General features: G+C 42.7%; 1 protein-coding gene across 1 annotated transcript in view; it reads right to left on the bottom strand.

Annotated features, from left to right (window-relative positions):
• Positions 1 to 19364, bottom strand: part of LOC128745104 (acetylcholine receptor subunit alpha-like) — a 75440-nt gene extending 56076 nt beyond the window's left edge. Inside the window, exons 1-3 of the mRNA XM_053842091.1 lie at positions 19345 to 19364; positions 16152 to 16290; positions 15741 to 16076 (exon numbers count right to left, since the gene is read on the bottom strand). Coding sequence (XP_053698066.1) covers positions 15741 to 16058 — 318 coding nt within the window. The 5' untranslated portion in view covers positions 16059 to 16076; positions 16152 to 16290; positions 19345 to 19364. The remainder of the gene's footprint in view (positions 1 to 15740; positions 16077 to 16151; positions 16291 to 19344) is intronic.
• Between the last annotated feature and the right edge of the window lie 260 nt (positions 19365 to 19624).

Consider the following 19624-nt stretch of genomic DNA (forward strand, 5'->3'; position numbering starts at 1 on the left):
AATCGGCATGAAAATATGCATGTAGAGGTTTTTTGGGGCCAGGAAAGGTTTTAGTGATGGTTAGAAACCCCTCCCCCCACTAAGAGGGGGGGCTCCCATACAAATGAAACAAATTTCTGCATAACTCGACAACTAATCAAGCAAATAGAACAAAATGTGGCATGTGGGTGTTTTCGGTGACAAGAATTTATTCTATGGTAAATTGAGACCCCTCCCCTCTCTATAAGGGGAATTATAACTTCTCTCCTCTTTAAAAGGGGGGGCTCCATACAAATTTCCTCATAACTCGAGAACTAATCAAGCAAATGGAACCAAATTTGGCATGTGAAGGTTTTCGAGGGCAAGAATATTTTCTATAGTAAATTAGGACCCCTCCCCACTTTAAGAGGGGGGGGGCTCCTATACAAACGAAATACAAATTTCCCCATAACTCGAGAACTAATCAAGCATATGGAACCAAATTTATCATGTGGGTGTTTTTGTAGGCAAGAATATTTTCTATGGTATATTTTCTATGGATTTCCCCACTTTAAGAGGGGGGGGGGCTCCTATACAAATGAAAAACAAATTTCCTCATAACTCGAGAACTAATCAAGCAAATGGAACCAAATTTGACATGTAAGTGGTTTTGGACGCAAGATTTTTTTCTATGGTGAATTGAGACCCCTCTCTTCTTTAGAAAGCGAGTTATGACCCATCTCCCCTTTAAGAGGGTGGGCTTCCATACAAATGAAATGCAAATTTCCTCCTATCTCGAGAACTAATCAATCAAATGGAACCAAAACCCCTTCCCCTTTTAAGAGGGGAACTCCCATACAAATGAAATTCAAATTTCCTTATAACTTGAGAACTAATCAAGCAAATGGAACCAAATTTGGCATGTGGGAGATTTTGGAGTCTTGAATTCATTTTACGATAGTTAGAGACCTCTCACCCCTGTGGTAGGGGGATATGGACTCTCATACAAATAAAACAGAAATTTTTGCGAAACTCAAAAACTAATCGAACTCGAGAAATTCGAGACTCTTCCATAAAACATTAGTCAATACAAGACCACAAAAACTATCTATAGTAACACTAGATCATTCAGGATAAGACGGTCGCCGGTTGCCGGTGTTGCCGGTGACCCGCCGTCGGAAGCGCCGCCCACTGGAGGGCTTGCAAAACTCGAGATTGTGACAAAGATCATCCGAGATTCATGATTTATGTACAACACAGGTTAATTTGTGGCAATACGAAGTTTGTCGGGTCAGCTATTAATAAATAAAACGAAGAAAGAACTCAGAAAGATGCCTACACGCATGTTTTCGTCCGCTATGGCGAATGTTCCGGTTAACTGCCGGAAGGCCGCTCGCAAGGGTGTAGAATTGGTTTGCAAGTAACCTTCCATGGGAAATTTATCAAACTCAATTAGCTGTCTTAGTTTTTTTCTTCACGATCCGAAAAGAGTTCATTTTTTAATACATTTTTTAATGGTTAAGGGAAAGGCGATCCTATCATTTGTCGTTGATAAAAATCTGGTAGTGTTGAACTCTGGAGATTACCAATAGAATCCAATTACCGGAAACACATCTGCCATTATCTTAACTATTGTCTCAATGGGTCTGGCGTATAAACTGGAATAGTCAGTGAATGCAGGTTGTTGGAGTAGTGATCAATTCCCTATTGAAACACCAACTCGTATATCAATGTGTGAAAATTATCGTTATTGACTTTTAATATATTCAGGATCGTAAATATAGCTTAACGAAATGCATACAAGTTTATATTCTGTCGTATTTGATGATAGAAATTGATTGGCCTACTTCCAGTACAGAATTGTATAACATTATAAAACTAATTGCTTGGAGTCGGATCTTATTGCATACATAAACTTCTTAAGTTGAATTGTTAAAGTATATTTTGTAGTACGTATATGGCCTCCAAATTAGTACGCATATGCTAGTTTTGTGCATCAGGTACGATTTTTAAGGGTATATATAGGTACATAACTATAACTCATTCGTTACTCTGATATGCATATGAAAATGTTTGCTGGAAATTTCGCTAGTGGAGCAGGGAGGACCATATCAATCCAAAAGAAAACCTTCGGAGATAGTGTGTGTGCTAAAATGATGATGTACTCATAGCTTTAATCCAAGATTTTTTGATGAGCGGATATTTTCCAGGGAACGTCCAGTGAGCCACACGAGACTACGATATGGTGGCGTAACCTCAGCTGCGCTGGGGGCCACGGCAAACGGTAGCGACACAAAACGAGCAGCGATAGCAACCGCGTGGTACAACAGCAACGGGTTGACTTCTTCACACGTTCAAGATTGGGAATGCAATTTCGCGTGGGCACTGGTGTTTGTATCCTTTCTCTACGGAAACCAACTCCTATCCCCGGCAACCACCTTAATGGCGAGTGGTGCTTACGAGGTCGAGATTCCAAACCGACGACAAACGCACTCCGAATGCACCGATAGAGGTACGCAATCTCAAGGCGATCGATGCACCCAGGGGATCCGCATAGTCCACCGATCTAACCTTACTTAGTTCACCGAGAAATGACGCTTTCAAACTAGTGGATTCCTAATCAAAGGGACCACCAACCTGGTCGCTGGAAACCACCAAAAACTTCGGAAAATTCGTCTGAACGGGAAGAGTTCCTCCGAGGTGAATAGCATAAAAGTCTTAGCAGTGACGCTAACTAGAACTTCCGATTCGAAACACGCGCCAAGTTCGTCAAGAAGAGGCGCAAGAACCGAATACAACTGTTGTGAACTCAAGGACAGAGGATTCCAGGAGGAACAAAATAATAGGAAAATCGACTCTCACTCGGTTTGTATACACTTGCGACATTCGCCCTTTTATTGATTCTATCTTCAACTAACAGTTGAATTATGTTTTAAAGACGTGTCGATTTCTATTTCAAAAAAGAAACAAAATGGTATAACAAAGATTCCTTTCACCACCAGGTGGATTAAATCGGATTTTATGATTCACTCGGCTCACAAGGAAAATATGCATCTAGTTTCTTCTAAATCAACTTAAATATAATCATAGATTATTAAAGAACATAGATACGCCACTTTTCGCAGATTCAATTGTCAGTAAAGTGGCTCCTGACGGCAACAGGGTTTACTAATCTGCCATAGTGTTCGTAGAGCATCTTCATAGGCACACGTTTCACTATATCATCTGTCACTAACACTGAGAATGAGAAAGTGTAAAATGAGAAGGCAATTCAAAGTCTAGTACAGCCTACCGCCAGTAGATAGTGCTGATGGCATACTTTTCACTCCTGTACGAGGAAATCAAAGACTGGCGTATCTACTTCCTTTAATAATCTAAGATCTAATTGAAGGGTTAGGTTTTATGTAATGAGTAAGATTTGGAATGCTATTTACATTCGTTTAAAAATTATCGAATTTTCTCATCATGCTCTCAGTCTCAACCTGCAGCGGGTTCCATTGTCATGTTTACTGAGATTTGCCATCAACGTTGCAGGTTTAGCCTAATCGGACATGTAATTTCGTGTTATCATAGTGGATCTATTCGTCACCGGTAGCAATCGGATGCAAAAAGACTTTTATTCATGTGGCACACAATTCACTATCTTTTGAGTGTACCCAAATGCTTTCTAACGCCTGGAAATAATTGCCTAGTCTTATCTTATCTGCCTGTTGTTTTACCTGTTATAACGGAGAGGAGCGTCAAAGATTTTTCTGAATCCGATTCCGGCGCAACGGGGGGTCCCTTTTACTTATATTTTGCTGAAAACTTTGTTTCCAATCTTCTCCATTGTCGCAGCGCATCGTAATAAAACTTATAAACAATGTTTTTTTGTATAGTCTAAAGCCGAGAATCGCATTGCCGCAAACTAGTGTAATATGTTTGGCTTCAGGCTTTCCCAGCATCCCATTGATATGACCCACATGAATAGTGTTTTGACTTTCTGACTTTTTCCCCCATTGTGCCACAATTCCCCCCATGTCTCGTCGGTATCGGTGAAAGCCATGGCGGAAAGGCTTAATGAAATGGAAGTTTCTTTTGTCTCGTGCGTTATCTGGTGCTTTCCGCATATGCTTCAATTTGTGTTTCCGTGATCATAACTTTCCGGCGACAGCTCTGTCACATGCGCTGAACGACTTTTCTGAATCTGCAAAAATATATACTGAAAAAAGTTGCTTGCCAGCAATTAGGAAAATGAGCGTCATAAAATCATTCATTAAGCTTTGGATTCTGTCCGGTTCAGCAGTACAGGATGTGAATGACATTCCACTGTGGTACGGTGCTTAACGGAAACGGAAAGCATCTCATGAGACAGAGGGTTGAAGCCTGATGAATAATTATTTCCTGTATATTGGCTTTTATCATGGCTGGTGTGGTAATGAACTGTTATATTCTGCGCGATGGTCGACACGAGTCACAATAGATTCTTCTGTTGTTTATATTGGATTATCCTTGTGTGGCTTGATCAGCGCGAAGGGTCGATAAAATCATCTGATGCAGGATTTAGTAATGGAAAAGCCTCCGGCCCTCTGTATGTTGTTGGGGGTTGCAAACGATACATTACTGATTGCGTGAGGAATATCATTGCCCTATTTATTGGTGGAGATTCCATTATAAGCTATCGTAAAACTGCATTACACATGAAATGTCAACTAAACCGGCGATGATAACAGTTATTGTATAAAATAGTGACACACTGGACGCCATGCTGCGCGTTTTGAACAGAGATTGACGAATTACGTGTAAATATGTACTAATTGCTAAAATCCGGATTTGCGCTGCAATTTGGTAATACGAATAGGTACAGAGTTAACGTGAGCTATCAACGCGTTTGGGCGGCTTAATGAATGACTGATTAATGTTGATTCAATTATCTCACACCACAGGTAAGTGAACAGCGAAACGTAAGTTTTTATCGCTACTTTCCCAGTTATACACACTCTGCGTGATACAATATTCTCATCAGCGAGGGGCCATTTTATCCACCATGAATTATTTATTCACGTGGCGTGTTTTACGTCGAAACAGTCGAAAACTGGGTGGACGGCAGATAAAAGTGTGTTTTTATGTATCCAATAATAAAAACAACACGAATTGTACAATCTGTTCCGATCCTAGTACTTCTATGACGCACTGGGAAATCGACTGTGATGCATGATACTCTCCGTGCTCCAAAAGCAATATGAATTTGTTTTTATTTTCTATCATGCGAATGTTACAAATATTAACTTTATTACCAATTATGCTAACAAATAATTGCCACAAATTAGAGGCGAAAAAGTGTTAAAATAATAAAGTAGTAAAGCTGCTTAATTGGTTTATTGTGTTATAAAAATATTTCAAAAATAATAGAAAAAAATATCACCGAATATGGCAACTATGACGTAACGTAGTGGATTTACTTCCAAAAATACAGGGATTTCAAATCAAAAGCCTACCATCCAGTTCGTTTCGAGGTACGGTGCTGGTCTAACAAGCCAGTCGTCGTATGTTCGAATCTAGACTGAACGGTGCTGCTAAATAGAGTCAGAAGGATCGTTGCACTTGCTCCGTCAAGTCTTCAAAGCCGTTTAAGCCCAAGGTTTTGCTTTCAGCTGCAAAGCCTGTGTTTCATATCTATAATTCCACGCTGTACAACCAATCGAATCCGTAACAAACGTGATATAGTATGTTATTGCATTTTAATTGGTTTATTCCGATTTATATCACAATGTGATTCAAATATCAAAAGCATCAGAACGTTAAACCTAATATTTTCTTGTAATAACCCATCATGCTGATATGAACGGGGTAATTAGGTTTGCTTGTCAGTGAAATAAACTCTTCTAAAATCAAAACAAGAGCTCCTATATCAATTAAGTTTTCTTTTTTTCTTTTTCACAAACTTCATAGTTAATATCTAAAAATTACTATGACTCGCGATTACAATGACATGAAAATGACTCGCTTTGAACATGCTTTATCCTTCGTCAACTAAACTGTCTCTTCAATGTCTGGCAACCATAGCGAGGCCATTAGTGCTTTTAAGCTGGACATCTTGGTTTAGGGCATGTAGATGGAGCAGCTTTTTAAGCAAGTGGAGGAAACTGTTTCTACACTACTAGCTCCTAGAATTGCCGTTGGTGAACCTCCAATATAATGTCATCGCGATGAGCGCTTCAGGATTGTCAAGCCGCTCCCGGAAGGTTCCCATTTCCTGGAGCAAAAAGGATGCAGATTTGTCTGCTATGAACTTCATCTCGTTTGAAATTGGGCTGGATATAAAATTACTGGACTCTGCGCTGGATACGCGGACCTGACCACAAGGTCTTGTCTTCAGAGAGTATGAGGGTATCCTCTCAAAAATCTATTGGGTACCTTCAAACGCCCTCTCATCGCTTATCACTCCAGGTATCATACAGCACACAATTATGGGTCATTTTAGGGGTTTCTGCTGATTAATGCGTGAATATTATACGAAGTGAGTGATAAAATTGTTACTCATAAGTAGCACTAATAATTTGATCAATCATTAGCTGATATTTAAGCGCTAATCAGCAGCTAGAGCTAAGATGGCCCACAATCGTGTGTGACCCATGATTGTGGACTGACTGTAATTGAGACAACTTTCGATTCAGTTGTAGCTCTAGGAACTCGGGCAATGTAGTTGTTTCTGTCTCTACGAGCACTACCGACACTCCCCTCTTGGTCGACCGGATGCTGGGACAGTTGGGTTCTTCCTGCCAGAGCACGTCAGTCGTCCCCGCCTTGTGTGCAGTTGCTTGATACACCCTGTCGCACAATGTTGAACAGCGAATATGAGAAACCATCACCTAGACGAAGTCCCCTGTGGAATTCAAAAGTACTCGACAATCCACTAGAAATCCATACACAGCACTGCGTCTTTACGATGGCTGGGTCCATCCATGAGTTTTCATAGCTCTTTAAGGTCGATTGCATTATATGCAGCTTTGAAGTCAATGAACAGAAGGTGCGAAAGGAGTTTTGTACCCTGAAATCCACGAAAATATGGTGCGTGTGCACGTTGCATTCCTGGCATTTCTGGAGGATTTGTCGGAGAGTATAAATTTGATCCGTAGTAGCACGGGCGCCCGTAAAGCTCACCTGATACTACCCTACCTTGTGACTTGCGTTGATCGGCGTTATGCTGCCGTAATTACAACAATCCAGCCGATCGCTCTTTTTGTAGATGGAACAAACCGCACCTTTCATCCACTTCTCTGGTGGTTTGTTCTTCTCTCAAATCGTTGAAACTATTCAGTGAAGTGCCGTTGCTAGTAATTTCTTGCCATTTTTTGTAAAATTCTGCCTGGGTCGCTCCTTCCCGGCGGCTCATGGGCGTGGCGACGTATAGTGGGAAATCGCTGGCCATCAGCCAAAAAATGACAGTTCATTGAAAGTGACTCGCCATTATATTTTCCCTGCATTTCTATACTATTCAAGTGTTCAAATTCCAAATTTCAGATCAATACGACAATATTTGAATTTTCTATGACTTTTGAAAGTATGTTATCTCAGTATGTTTTAGTTTTTTTTAAATAACGCAATATTTCAAAATTTGCTGGAAGTCTAACGGTAGCTCAGATAATGTCAATGGAAAAGTTTTTTGAAAAATAGAATTGAATAAATCCCATTTATTGCATATTTAGTAATTTTATCATAGTGTGCTACAATTTTTATTTTATTTTGAAGCCAAGGTTCGCCACTATTGACACTAACTGTAAAAGTTAGCTTAAAACATAAGCTTTCAGATGAGTAGGGTAAGGTGGTGCAGAACGCACCGCTTAAGCAACACATCATTTTACAGAGCAACGGTGTGTTTGTTCCACGTTTTTCAACCTCTAGAAACCTTTGGGATCTTTTTTATACCTACTCCTGGTGAAATTTCCTAACAAAAACGAGTATTTTTTGTTATTTTTGACGATTTTTAGCAAGAGTCAAAATCATTATGTGGGGCAAAACGACAAAACCCGTGGGCAAAACGCACCAAGTTTGCCCAGCCATATAATTTTTCATATAATCACGTGTTGTATAAACTAAAAAAACTGGGGGGCTCCGTAGCCGCAAGGTTACTGAGTCTGCTTTGACAAGCGAGTGGTCGTGGGTTTGAATCTTAGTAGAATCAAGCCATTCGATGTCAAGTGACTTTAGCATGGGTTTATTGTCAGGCCCCTCCATTTACCCTTCCTTCGTGCTGAATTCTATATTTACCCTCTGAAGCCTCTTGACAGTGCAAATGTCCCTCCTATAGTTAAGTGTACTGGTCAGAGGTACGAATGAGTCCTCGCCAGGGACGGCTATAATATGGGATAGTGCAGGCAGCGAGGAATAAGTGGGTAAAGTAGATTAAGCTTTGAAGGAAGGGTAAACCCCAATACACGCAAGCACGCATAAAATTTAATAAGCATATCGCTCACTCAATAGCGATTATAGCAAAAAGAAATGCAGTGCAGGTCATACAGCAAACACCCGGGCGATATTACAATAGATCAACTATACTGGTCGCAGTAATGAGTCCACACATGGAAAAAAAAAACTAAAAAAACTAGACTTCCAAAATGACGGAAGCGTTTGTTATAGCGTTAGTTAAAATAGTATGTTAGTTAAAATGGCCATATCTCGGTTGTTTCTCAACGGATCTCCGTTTTATCACCAATCGACTGGAAACGAGGTCTAGTTTTGAAATAAAATATGGATACTATTAAATTTCAAAGAAAGAAAAAGATGCAAGCGATGAAAAAATCACTTTTTGGCATAGCCCCGCTAAACCCGGAATATCTCCGGTGTCCACCGGCTACTGTGAGTTTTGAAATATTTTAGAACTAGAAAAATTTCCCCGTTAAATGCAATTGGTTTCATTTAAACATGTCTTATTTTCAGTTCTATGGCCGTTTGAATTTCATCAAAATTTTACCTGTCCCGATTATTTTATCTAACCCCTGTACTTTAAAAAATAGTGAAAATAGTTCCCAACACAAACAATATACATTCTAATGCAAAAATAACCTGAAATTCGGACTCAGAATCCCAAAATTACTTAAGAACCGATATATTACCCTTGTTTTAAAGAGATTTTTTCGTTTGGTCAGCTTTTGTATGGAGTCGCCCCACTGTGTGACGGTGCGTTGCGGTGAGGTGGGTTTGGGAGTTTAAACCACCTAGAAGAAAATGTATTCTGCACTTTGAATCTTGAAATTTCACAGCCAGCTGCTTAGAGCACAGGAAAACTCACGGGGCTGGTTGTATGATCCTCGTCGTCGTCGTCAGCAGCTTAGAACCGTTTTAAGCCCCACTCAACTCGATTTTGGGTTACTCATCACCCATTTCCTAGACTTCTCTGAGCTCACGGTTGTTTATTTAAAGAATAAAAAAATATCGCTTCTGATCCCGTCGACCCATCTCGCCCGTTGAGCCCCTCTGTTCTGGGTGCCCGCAGGGTTGTTGAACCGTTTTCCTTACGACGTGTCCAATTCACCGTAGCTTACTTTTTTTGTATTGTTTATGCAGAGAGAAAATCTTCATAGACAGCACCTTCATGGTGCTGAATATGATCCACATGGTGCCAACATGCGCCTACCTACTAAAAACTATCTTGCTGCCCGTTCCTAAACCCCTCCCGGAACTACCGTTAGGTTTTACTTCAGGAGGGAGGACGTGCCTAAGTATTCCGACTTATCCGTTCCATGTGTGGGTTCACACAACACCCTTGTCACTTCATACCGCCACTACCCTTCACCTAGGGCCTGGGCTGCCCAATCAGCCCATTACTGACCCTAGCTAAGCTATGTCAGGCCCTGTCGTTGCAAACGTTCTAGCCGTTGCAACTCCGTTATCACCACCGTTGCCGCCCTATCGACGGCACCCCACGCGCGCTGCTCAGCGCACATTCTCTGCACGACGTGAAACGCGGGCAGTGAAACATCACATGCTCCGCCGTTTCTTCGGCTACCATGCAAACGGGGCAAAAGGGTGAACCTACCCGCCCACGCGTATGTAGATACTTCTTAAAGCATCCATGTCCCGACAGGAACTGGGTAAAGAAAAAGTTTACATCACCATGTCTTCTACCGATCCAGGACGATATGTTCTGGATCAGCCTATGGGTCCACCTGTCGTGATCGGTGTGATCCCATTCCGCCTGCCAACGCCTAATAGAGTCCAGCCTAACTGTGTCCCTAGCGCCCCTAACGTTCCTCTGCCTATAGCACTCAATATCCTCACCTAGAAGTATGCATATGAGAATCATGGCTGCAATAACCCCAATCGCATCCTACGATATGGTACGGTAGCCGCACGCAACGCGCAATGCCAACAGCCTGAACACCTTGTTCAGACATGCATGATTGCGCTTACTCTCCAAAGCCGGGGCCCATGCCGGTGCACCGTATCGTAGCACCGACATGGCAACGCTGGCCATCAGGCGTCTCTTACTGCTGCTAGAACCGTAGCCGTTCGGCATGATCTTGGACAGCGCAGTAACCGCCGTTGAAGCTTTACCACAAGCATAATCCACGTGGCTGGTGAAGTTCATCCTGTTGTCTGCCATAACACCCAGATCCTTCACACTTCGTTTAGAGACAATCACTTGTCCTCTAACGATTATTTTGGCCTCTAAGGCCGACTTGCGGTTACTCATCATCACCGCTTCCGTCTTGTGGTGGGCCAATCGTAGATTGACGCCCGCCATCCAACCCTCTATTATGCTTATGGCGTCCGATGCCAGCACTTCCACCTCCTCTAGAAACTCGCCTACCACTGTAAGGACAATATCATCGGCGAAGCCAGTGATCTCAACCCCAGTGGGTAGTTCGAGCCTCAGCACCCCATCGTACATGGCATTCCAAAGCGTGGGGCCGAGAATCGAACCCTGTGGAACACTCGCTGTCACTTTGTACTTCTTTGCCCCATCCGTCGATTCGTACACTAGCGTCCGGCTCTCGAAGTAACTTTTAAGCAACCTGCATAGATGATCCGGTACTCTTATCCTATGCAGCGCTAACGCGATTGCACCCCAGTTAGCGCTGTTAAAGGCGTTTTTGACATCGATTGTGACTATGGCACAATACCTGTCGCCTCGCCTTTTCCGTTTCATAGGCTTCTCGGCCCTCGCCACCACGGACTTTATGGCGTCTACAGTGGACTTCCCCTTACGGAAGCCAAACTGCGTGCTTGCCAGTCCGACATCACTTTTCACCACGGGCGTCAGCCTGTTTAGGATTCCCGTTCTGGCAATTTGCCTAACGTGTCCAATAGGCAAATTGGCCTGAACGACGAGGGATCACCAGGGTTTCCCGGCCTTTGGCAGCAGTACCAATCTTTGGACTTTCCATTTGTGTGGAAATTCGCATACCTCTAAGCAATTCTGAAGCGTCTCTCTAAACATATCGGGATATGCTTGGATCGCCACTTTGAGTGCATCGTTCGGAATCCCGTCAAGACCGGGCGCTTTCTTCGTTTTTAAACCCATGGCAATTACGATGAGTTCGTCATTCGTGACCGGAATGAGGACATCATTCGATTGACCGTACGGGGTCGGAGGCCACCAAACTGGATCGTGTTGCGGAAAGAGCCCTTCCACAATGACTTTCAGCTTTTGGGGGCAGGTTTTCCGCGGCGCGGATGTACCCTTCATCTTTTTCATCACCACCTGGTATGCGCCGCCCAAGGGGTTTCGCATCGCGGCATAGCTCCTGAAATCAGGATTTCTTACTACGCTTAACCTCCTTCTTGAGCGCCGACCTGACTGCTCTAAGTTCGACCCCCCGAGCTTCAGCATCTGCATCGGTCCGGGATCTCTGCGCTGCGCTGGGCAATGGTATCACTCCACCAGTATACGGAGCGACGACCGTTCATTGGCTGCCCCGTCCTGGGTTTAGTGGTATCACATGCCCGTACTAGGACGTTGGACAGCTCACGAGCACTCAGGTTTGAGCGGATGCTCTCTGCACTGAGTGCTTCAACGAACAGGTCGAAGGACTTCACTTTCCACCTTCTCCCTGTCGACTTCAACCCGCGTGGCCGTAGCGTCCATCGTTCAATCGTGTACCGTATAGCTTGGTGGTCGCTATGCGTGTACTCATCTGACACCCTCCAGCCCATGTTGGCAAGCAACGTTGGGCTGCAGAAGGTGATGTCGATGATCGATTGTTGAACCCCCTACAAAAGGTACTGACGGATCCCACGTTAGCCAGAGCTTCCAGCAAGCTTTGTCCCCTAGGGGTAGTGCACCTGCTACCCCATTCGACAACCCAAGCATTGAAGTCTCCTCCAATGACAACGGGCTTGCGGCCCACGAGTTCGTCGGTGAGTATGTCTAGCATCCGGTCAAACTGCTCCGACGACCACCTAGGTGGAGCGTAGTAGCTACAGATGCAGACGCCATCGACCACAACAATCACGAACCATTCTTGGTTGGACGAAACCACCTCCTGGAACGGGTATCTACCCGCTGCCATCCGACCCTTGTCGATTACCCAGTTTGCGCCGCCCCGGAGGACCCGGTAGGGATACGCGATAACGGCAATATCGCGCCCGTTTCGGCTGCCGTTTGCCAAAGCAACTCCTGTGCCGTTTCACAGTGGTTTAGGTTAATCTGTATAACCTGCACCATTATCGTTGCAAAGCCCTCCTATGAGCCGCACACAGTGGGCCACCTGTGGCATGCTTATTTCCCGCTTCGGCTGTGCAGAGCAAGCACCTGGGGGCATTGCTACATCCCCTGGCGAAGTAACCATCTTCGCCGCATCGCCTGCACAGCTTAGACCGACCGGGGGCCTTACACTTGCCTGCCCGATGACCAAAGCCCACACACTTGAAACAGCGTTCGATACGCCGTTTCGACGCAAGTGTACAGACTGACCAGCCCATCCTAATTTTGCCAGACGCCAACATTTTGTTGGCGATTGCCTCTGGTTCACCGTAGCTTACTGACTTTCACCAAATGTACGGTGGTAATCTGCCCAAGCTGCGTTTGTTACCTCTAATTCATACACCTCCGTCACTCGCCGCTTTCAGTTTGTACTCCGCCAAATATCGTCTGCCAGAGCGAAGAGTGCGTATGTCCTCCGTGAGCATTGTCAAATCCATAAAAACTATCGCCTTAATGGGGTTTATAAATTGTCAGCTTTGTACGGCGTTTTATGCCACTTGATCGTAGTGTTTTGCGGATAGCAAAGCAGGCTCGGTATCCTGCATGAATACGCCGCTGGATCTCCTTACTTGTGTTGTTGTCCGTGGCTACCAGTGATCCCACATATACGTACTCATCTACCACTTCTGGAACGTCAACGATTAGCTCTATTAGCAACGATTTAAGCCTCCACTATTCATGTATCTGGTCTTCGACGCGTTTATTTTAAGCTCAGTCCTCCTAGACCCCGCTTTCAGTCTTGCGCAAATGGCCTCGGGCGAAGCAATGTTTCTGGCCTTAATATCAAAGTCACCTGCGTAGCCAAGCAGTTTGCTACCTTCACTTACCGTTTGCTTACTTTTACGCCCCTGGGCGGCTCTATTATTCTTCAGCGGACCCGAGACACTGTTATCGTTTGAAGGCACTCCCAGGTTAATTCTCGTTCCGCCTCCTTCTATTATGTCATAATTGAGATGCCTATCGAAGAGCTGCTTCCATAAGTCGACCATCTCGCGCTTGCCCCGTATGCCCTTTACGAGATTGTTTCACTTTCTCATAGAACTTGCGCATCTCTTAAGCCCGAAATAGTTGTTGACCATGTATGATGTTCTGCTTCTGGTACTTTTTCCTCCCCAGGATCGTGAGAAACTCATTTCGTGCTCGTCGATACTTGGTCAAATTTTTCTCCGTGGCAATGTTTAGATAGATTTTCCAAGCTCTTTATTTCCTCTCCATAGCTTGCTAGCATTCCCCGTCAAGCCAGTCAGGTCGTGCACTCGAGATTTCTTAACCTTGCACCACGGTTGCGCCCTCATTGATGATCGAGTGTATTCTACCTTATACGTCTTCGAAGGTCAAACCACTTGAAGGTAGAGCTTCATGCAGTAAGCGCGCGTAGCTCTCGGTAACTGGCGGTCTAGTTGCCGAGTGTTTAACCAAGGAGGGCAGGTTTGCCGCGAGGTATATACCGTCGTTAGTTTCAATCGAACATATACTGCTATTAGGTAATGTTCCCCCCCCCCCTCCTAAGAACCGTATGTCGGTGATCGATTGGTGTAAGAACATTGAAAATCGATCGGGAAACCACTAAGCTAGTAGCGTTCAAAACCTGACCACTTTTCGAGAAAGATTTTTTGGAATGACACCCTATCCCAAACCTTGCCGTAAGACGTAGTCCTACGTCAAAAAATAGGCCCTTGAACGGATGTTTCTGCTCAGGAATAACCAGGTGTACTTATTTGCTTACCAGATGTATCCGTTCCCTTGCAATTGAATGTAGTGAACCATGCGCCTCCATTATAGGTAAATGTACAAATAGACATGGAGAAATGCATATGGATAAAGTACTCTTAGTTTTCGAAATTAGTTGAATGTTTTTGAAGTATGTATATAGCAAAGATAGGAAAGCTACCTTCAAATCGAACATTCAAATAAAGCTCAAATTAAGTTAAACAATATTGCGAGCCCATAATAAATAAAGACATCATCGTAATCATATAGCACCACAGAAAGATTGAAGGATTGAAGTAAAGAAAATGTTTCCTATATGAAGTACCAGTACCAGAACAACTCCACTATTTATGGAACACAATCAATTCAGCATCTCAACGGGGTTTGCTAAAATTTTATTACGAAACTGTTCCGCTAAATCCCTATTGAGGAAAGCGATATAAATTGATGGCCATGTGCTACTGCTAAATTTGATGCCTCACCCAATTCATTACTCTTATCAATGCTCTCCTGGTGCTATCCATCTTTAGTGAAGTTTATGGCACTCCAGTGTGCGCCATCTGCTTCCGTTTGTCTCGCAGCCTTTCGAATGATGTATTGAAGTATACCAAATTGCGCCATTCTCTCCCCTCGCGTTCTGTCCTCGAGCGTGATGGATTTCCTCTTATATATTTAATGGTTTACTTTGTACTTCGTCTTGCTTATAAAATGGAGAACCTTTGCGCTACGGTTACAACAGACAAGCGGTTTCTTTATTCATCAAGTTCGGATCGATACGGTGACTTCGCCTATAATTGAGCGATTTCCAATGATTAGTTTAATATTTTTCCTCCCTTTTCGAAATCTCAGAATCACTCTTGCTCGTCCTAATGTCCAATCCCTGAATAATAAAGGCATGATGGGGGTCGTTTTTGCTCTTTCTTCGTCATAATACTAAACGGTAATGATCTCTGACATGGAGAAGAATGGACCAAGATATGAAGTTGGGGCACAAGAGAAAACACAATCACGCATTCGCAAATGAAAATAAAGCGAGCTTGTAGATCGGGGTATCCATCACCAGGGAAAGCGAACCCAAACATAGAACGGATGCTGCGCTGACCACCAAAATATATTATTCATATGAAATGTTGTTTTCTCTGCCCCACCCTAAGTTGATGTCGTTGTAAAAGTACCGCAGTATGGAGAGAAAAATGCTACTTGCTGCTCGTATATGGTTTGATTCCTGTGTAACGCAGCTGATGGTTTCATGTTTGTACGCAACAAACCTAATGCCCTAATGCTGTTTAAAGCTAAACACCTACTAGACTTTTATTTGTACTTTATGAGTATTGATTCGATGTTACCAATCAGAAAATTGATATTGGAAAAAAATACTACTAACCTGAAACCCATCATATGTCCAGCTGCCGAACTTCATCACGCAGGTTTGTTCGTCGAATGGAAAGTATTCCACGTCGATCTCGCAGGAACTTTTATAGATGGCCGGCGGTCGCCACTCGACGCGCCCGGTATAGTTGAGGGTAGCTTTCGTAGCTAGCGTCACCTCGAAGTTACCATCTGCGTTGTTGTACAGCACAATGTCGGGCCGCCAGATGTGATCGGAAGGAACGTGTAGCATCTCCACTCCGCCGTACTCTTTTGGCTCCCACTTCAGCTTGTAGTCGTACCACGTCTGCTCGACCCACAGGTTTGTGGTCATAATTTGGTTTTTCAGATTCTGCAGTAAACAGCGAGAAAAAGCTTACTTTTCCAACTCGTTTGTCACCAAACAAAAGCTCGGAGCAAAACTTACCACATCAATTAGTTGCGACAGTTTGAGTTTAATCTTCACGGTCAGTGCATCTGTAACGTTAACAACCGGTCTGACTAGTTTGTTGTAGTTGCTGAGTAGGTCATCGTAGAGTCGTTTTGCATCAGGATTTCCAGCGCATACTAGAAACAGGATGTAAATGAAAAATTCAATTAAGTCAATTATATGGTGTTTTGGGCATACACACGGTCCATTTAATTGAAAACAGGACGACTTTTGGCTGTTACAATACATTAAAGTTTATTAAAAACTTTTGCTTATAGCATCTCTATATCGTTTCATGTTGTACTCTACAAGTAAAGTATTAAAAAGGATGGCAAAATCCCATAGCAGGATTATTTGTAAATATATGAAGACACCGCACTTGCTCTATATTATACGTTATCGACTCTAAAAAGTTCTCCGGAAGAAAAATAACTAATTGTAATGTCTCCAGAAAAGTTTTCACTGACGGTCACTTCATAGTTCCAGAACAAAATATCGTCAACACAATTAAGATTGAATTTTTGGATTTTTCCTGCACCCTTGGAAGGCGATACCGCTCTGGGCGATAGTGGCTGACACCATAATTCTGCGTTATCGCCGTCTCTGTCTGTTTGGTCAAAGAAAGCAAATTCGCTGCACGAGTTCTTATCGGGTGGCGCAAAAAATGGCTTTAATGCTATATATTTTGTGCATTTTCATGGGCCGCTGATAATGAACCGGAATTTGGAAAGGAAATTGCCAGAAAGTTGGCTGAAGCGCGAAAAGAAGCACAAATGAACTTTTATTAAAGATACCGTCATCCGGGGCGAGATTGTGCCAAAAAAGGATATGTTTTTGTTCTTTAGCTCAGTATACACACAATTTAGGAACTAAGTTGATTTCAAACCTGTCAATATGTACTAAATTGTTCAATTAACAACTACCGTAGAGATGGTTTAGTTACAATGAAACCTAATTTTGCTGGAAATGCATGAACTTCTAGGGGGTGACATTGTGCCAAAAACATAAAGTTAAGCTAAAGATCTAAACAGTGAACGTTAGCATGTTTATCAACAATACACATAAATATCAGTATAAAGTAGTTCATATGGGGCCGTCCATGAACTGAGTGGACTATCAGGGGCAGGGGGTCGACCAAAAACAACGCATCACACAAAAAGTATTAACGAAAATAACCCGGGGAGGTCTGAAATAAATAAAAATGAGTTCGTAGTCAATGGACAGCCTTTATATAGCCAGTAGCGTTTCTAGGGTTAACAAGGGGGAGATATATGAAGGGGAGTATCCTAAGGGGGCATACCTATATGATCATTTAACAAAAGTAACCATTACTTCGTTCGAGAACCCGCGGCCGCAGAACATGTAGCCCATCCCACCCCCCTCCCCCGTTCTTAAAACTGGCAGTTTATATACCTTATAATATATTCGTCTTATATTAGAGTGTTTATTCACAGCATCTGAAATTTCCAGAGCAAAAGTAAAAATTAGTTTAAATTATTTAGTAGACCTATGCTCCAAAATGGATGATGCAATCTAATCTGTCAAAATAGTGTGCTCAATAGTAAAGAATGTGAGTGTACTGGTGTATACTGACATATTTTTGTTGTGTATGTGAAATCCATAAATTGAATCGATCATTATGGCTTGGCACAATCTCACCCCCGTGAAGCTCGAAAAGTACAAAGTTTCGAAAAATATTATTTTCGTAATCAAAACTTATCCAACGCATAATAACCTTTTATTAGCATTGTAAATGATTAGTTTACATACCTTCAAAATAGCAAGTTGATGCGATTTCTTGTTTGGGTTGGTTTATGGGGGACATTTTTTACAAGCCTTATTTCCGAGTAGTTTTGATCGCGAACTTTGAAACCCTGTTTAGGCTAAATAGTTTGCTAATATTATCTGTATTCCATTCTAAGTTATGAATAAATATGTTATTTTCATCATCATTTTGAATTTAGGTCACCAGTTTCTATAGATATAATAAATTTTCACAAATAAACATTTTTGGTTTTTGACCCAATCTCACCCCCGTGGCACAATCTCACCCCGGATGGCGGTACTTTTATTTGCGCTCACACGAGCATGGAATGCAATAGGAGGCATGCAATTGTTTTTAATATTATTTATGTGTTTGACACATTTGTTGCAGCGGACTTTTGTACCAATTTTCACGTCCCATCTAATCCATTTTAGCTAGAACAAAAAACTGTGACCGTCCAATTAGATTCGAGGTACGATGCTGGTCTAACAAACCAGTCGTCGAATGTCGAATTTCGACTGGACGGTGCTGCTAGAGTCAGCCGGATCGTTGCACTAGCCACGGTGTCCTGTACTCTAATAGCCAGCTGCGAAGTCTTAGTGATTGGGCGAACCAGTAAGATTGCACAAAGAACCAATTGAATGGTGTTTGGGAGTAGCATGGCATGCTCATTGTGCAACTTCTACTGATTCAATACTTTGTAAACAGATCAATAACGACGCCGGTCACAACCATGAGGCTGTACTACGTGGGAAAAGGAAAGAATATTAGTTATATTCAAAATCAAATAGTAAGCGGGCTGTAATTCTAGATTGTTTGATTTTTTAATTTGTCATTTTCAAATCGACTAAGGTTAGCTGTCGAGAATTCAATCAGATCGTCATACATCGTTTAGACAACCCATATTCATATTTTTTATTCATAAATGTGCCTTCTCCACAATCGTTGAATAGCTAGAAGCGAATTTTGGAGCTACTCTACGACCTTAATACTAACACTTTGAGGTACGACCGCGAATAAGAAAAACGCACTTTCTCCGTGTGCTGACCAACCGGCTAGACTTGTCAACTCTCGTATATTTACTCTAAACAGCGAAGCTTAACATAAGCTACCGAAACGAAGAAATTTCCAACCTACTCTTTTCCCCTAATCCAGTTCTTCATGCGAGAACTGCTCTCTTCTATTCTGCCGACTGGCAAGTTGCACTCCGTTCGTGAGTTCCTTATCTATTATGCAAGCGGAGAGCGAAAAATTGATAAACAAAGTTGCTTAAGTGAAGAGCAATACTCGCACTTTCATCGCTTACCGATACGCGCTGTGATCTTGCAGTACCGAATTCCGTTTGCGGCTAACTCTAAAACCCGCCGTGATGTTTTTTTTGCAAACCACGCAAAAATGTTTATATGATTATTTTTCGTTTTCCAAGCCACATGCAATGCCAAACTGCTTAAGCTTTTGTTTAACTTCAATTTCGTTGCGCGCACCCTGGGAGAAACCGGACCGCACATTCCGAAGATGTTTTATATTTTTATGCCAACGTCGGTCTTTCTACTTTTCGACCAACGTGGCTGCTTCTACTTTGCAAAAATTGACCGGAACATAATCCTGTGGGTCCAGGCTAGATTTCTGAATTGGATTAGATAGAATGTAGGATCGTTATCCAAGTCGGGGCACAGTGCTATGAGGAAAACATTGCGATAGATCT

Source organism: Sabethes cyaneus, chromosome 1 (genome assembly GCF_943734655.1).
Source record: "Sabethes cyaneus chromosome 1, idSabCyanKW18_F2, whole genome shotgun sequence".
Classification (NCBI taxonomy): domain Eukaryota; kingdom Metazoa; phylum Arthropoda; class Insecta; order Diptera; family Culicidae; genus Sabethes; species Sabethes cyaneus.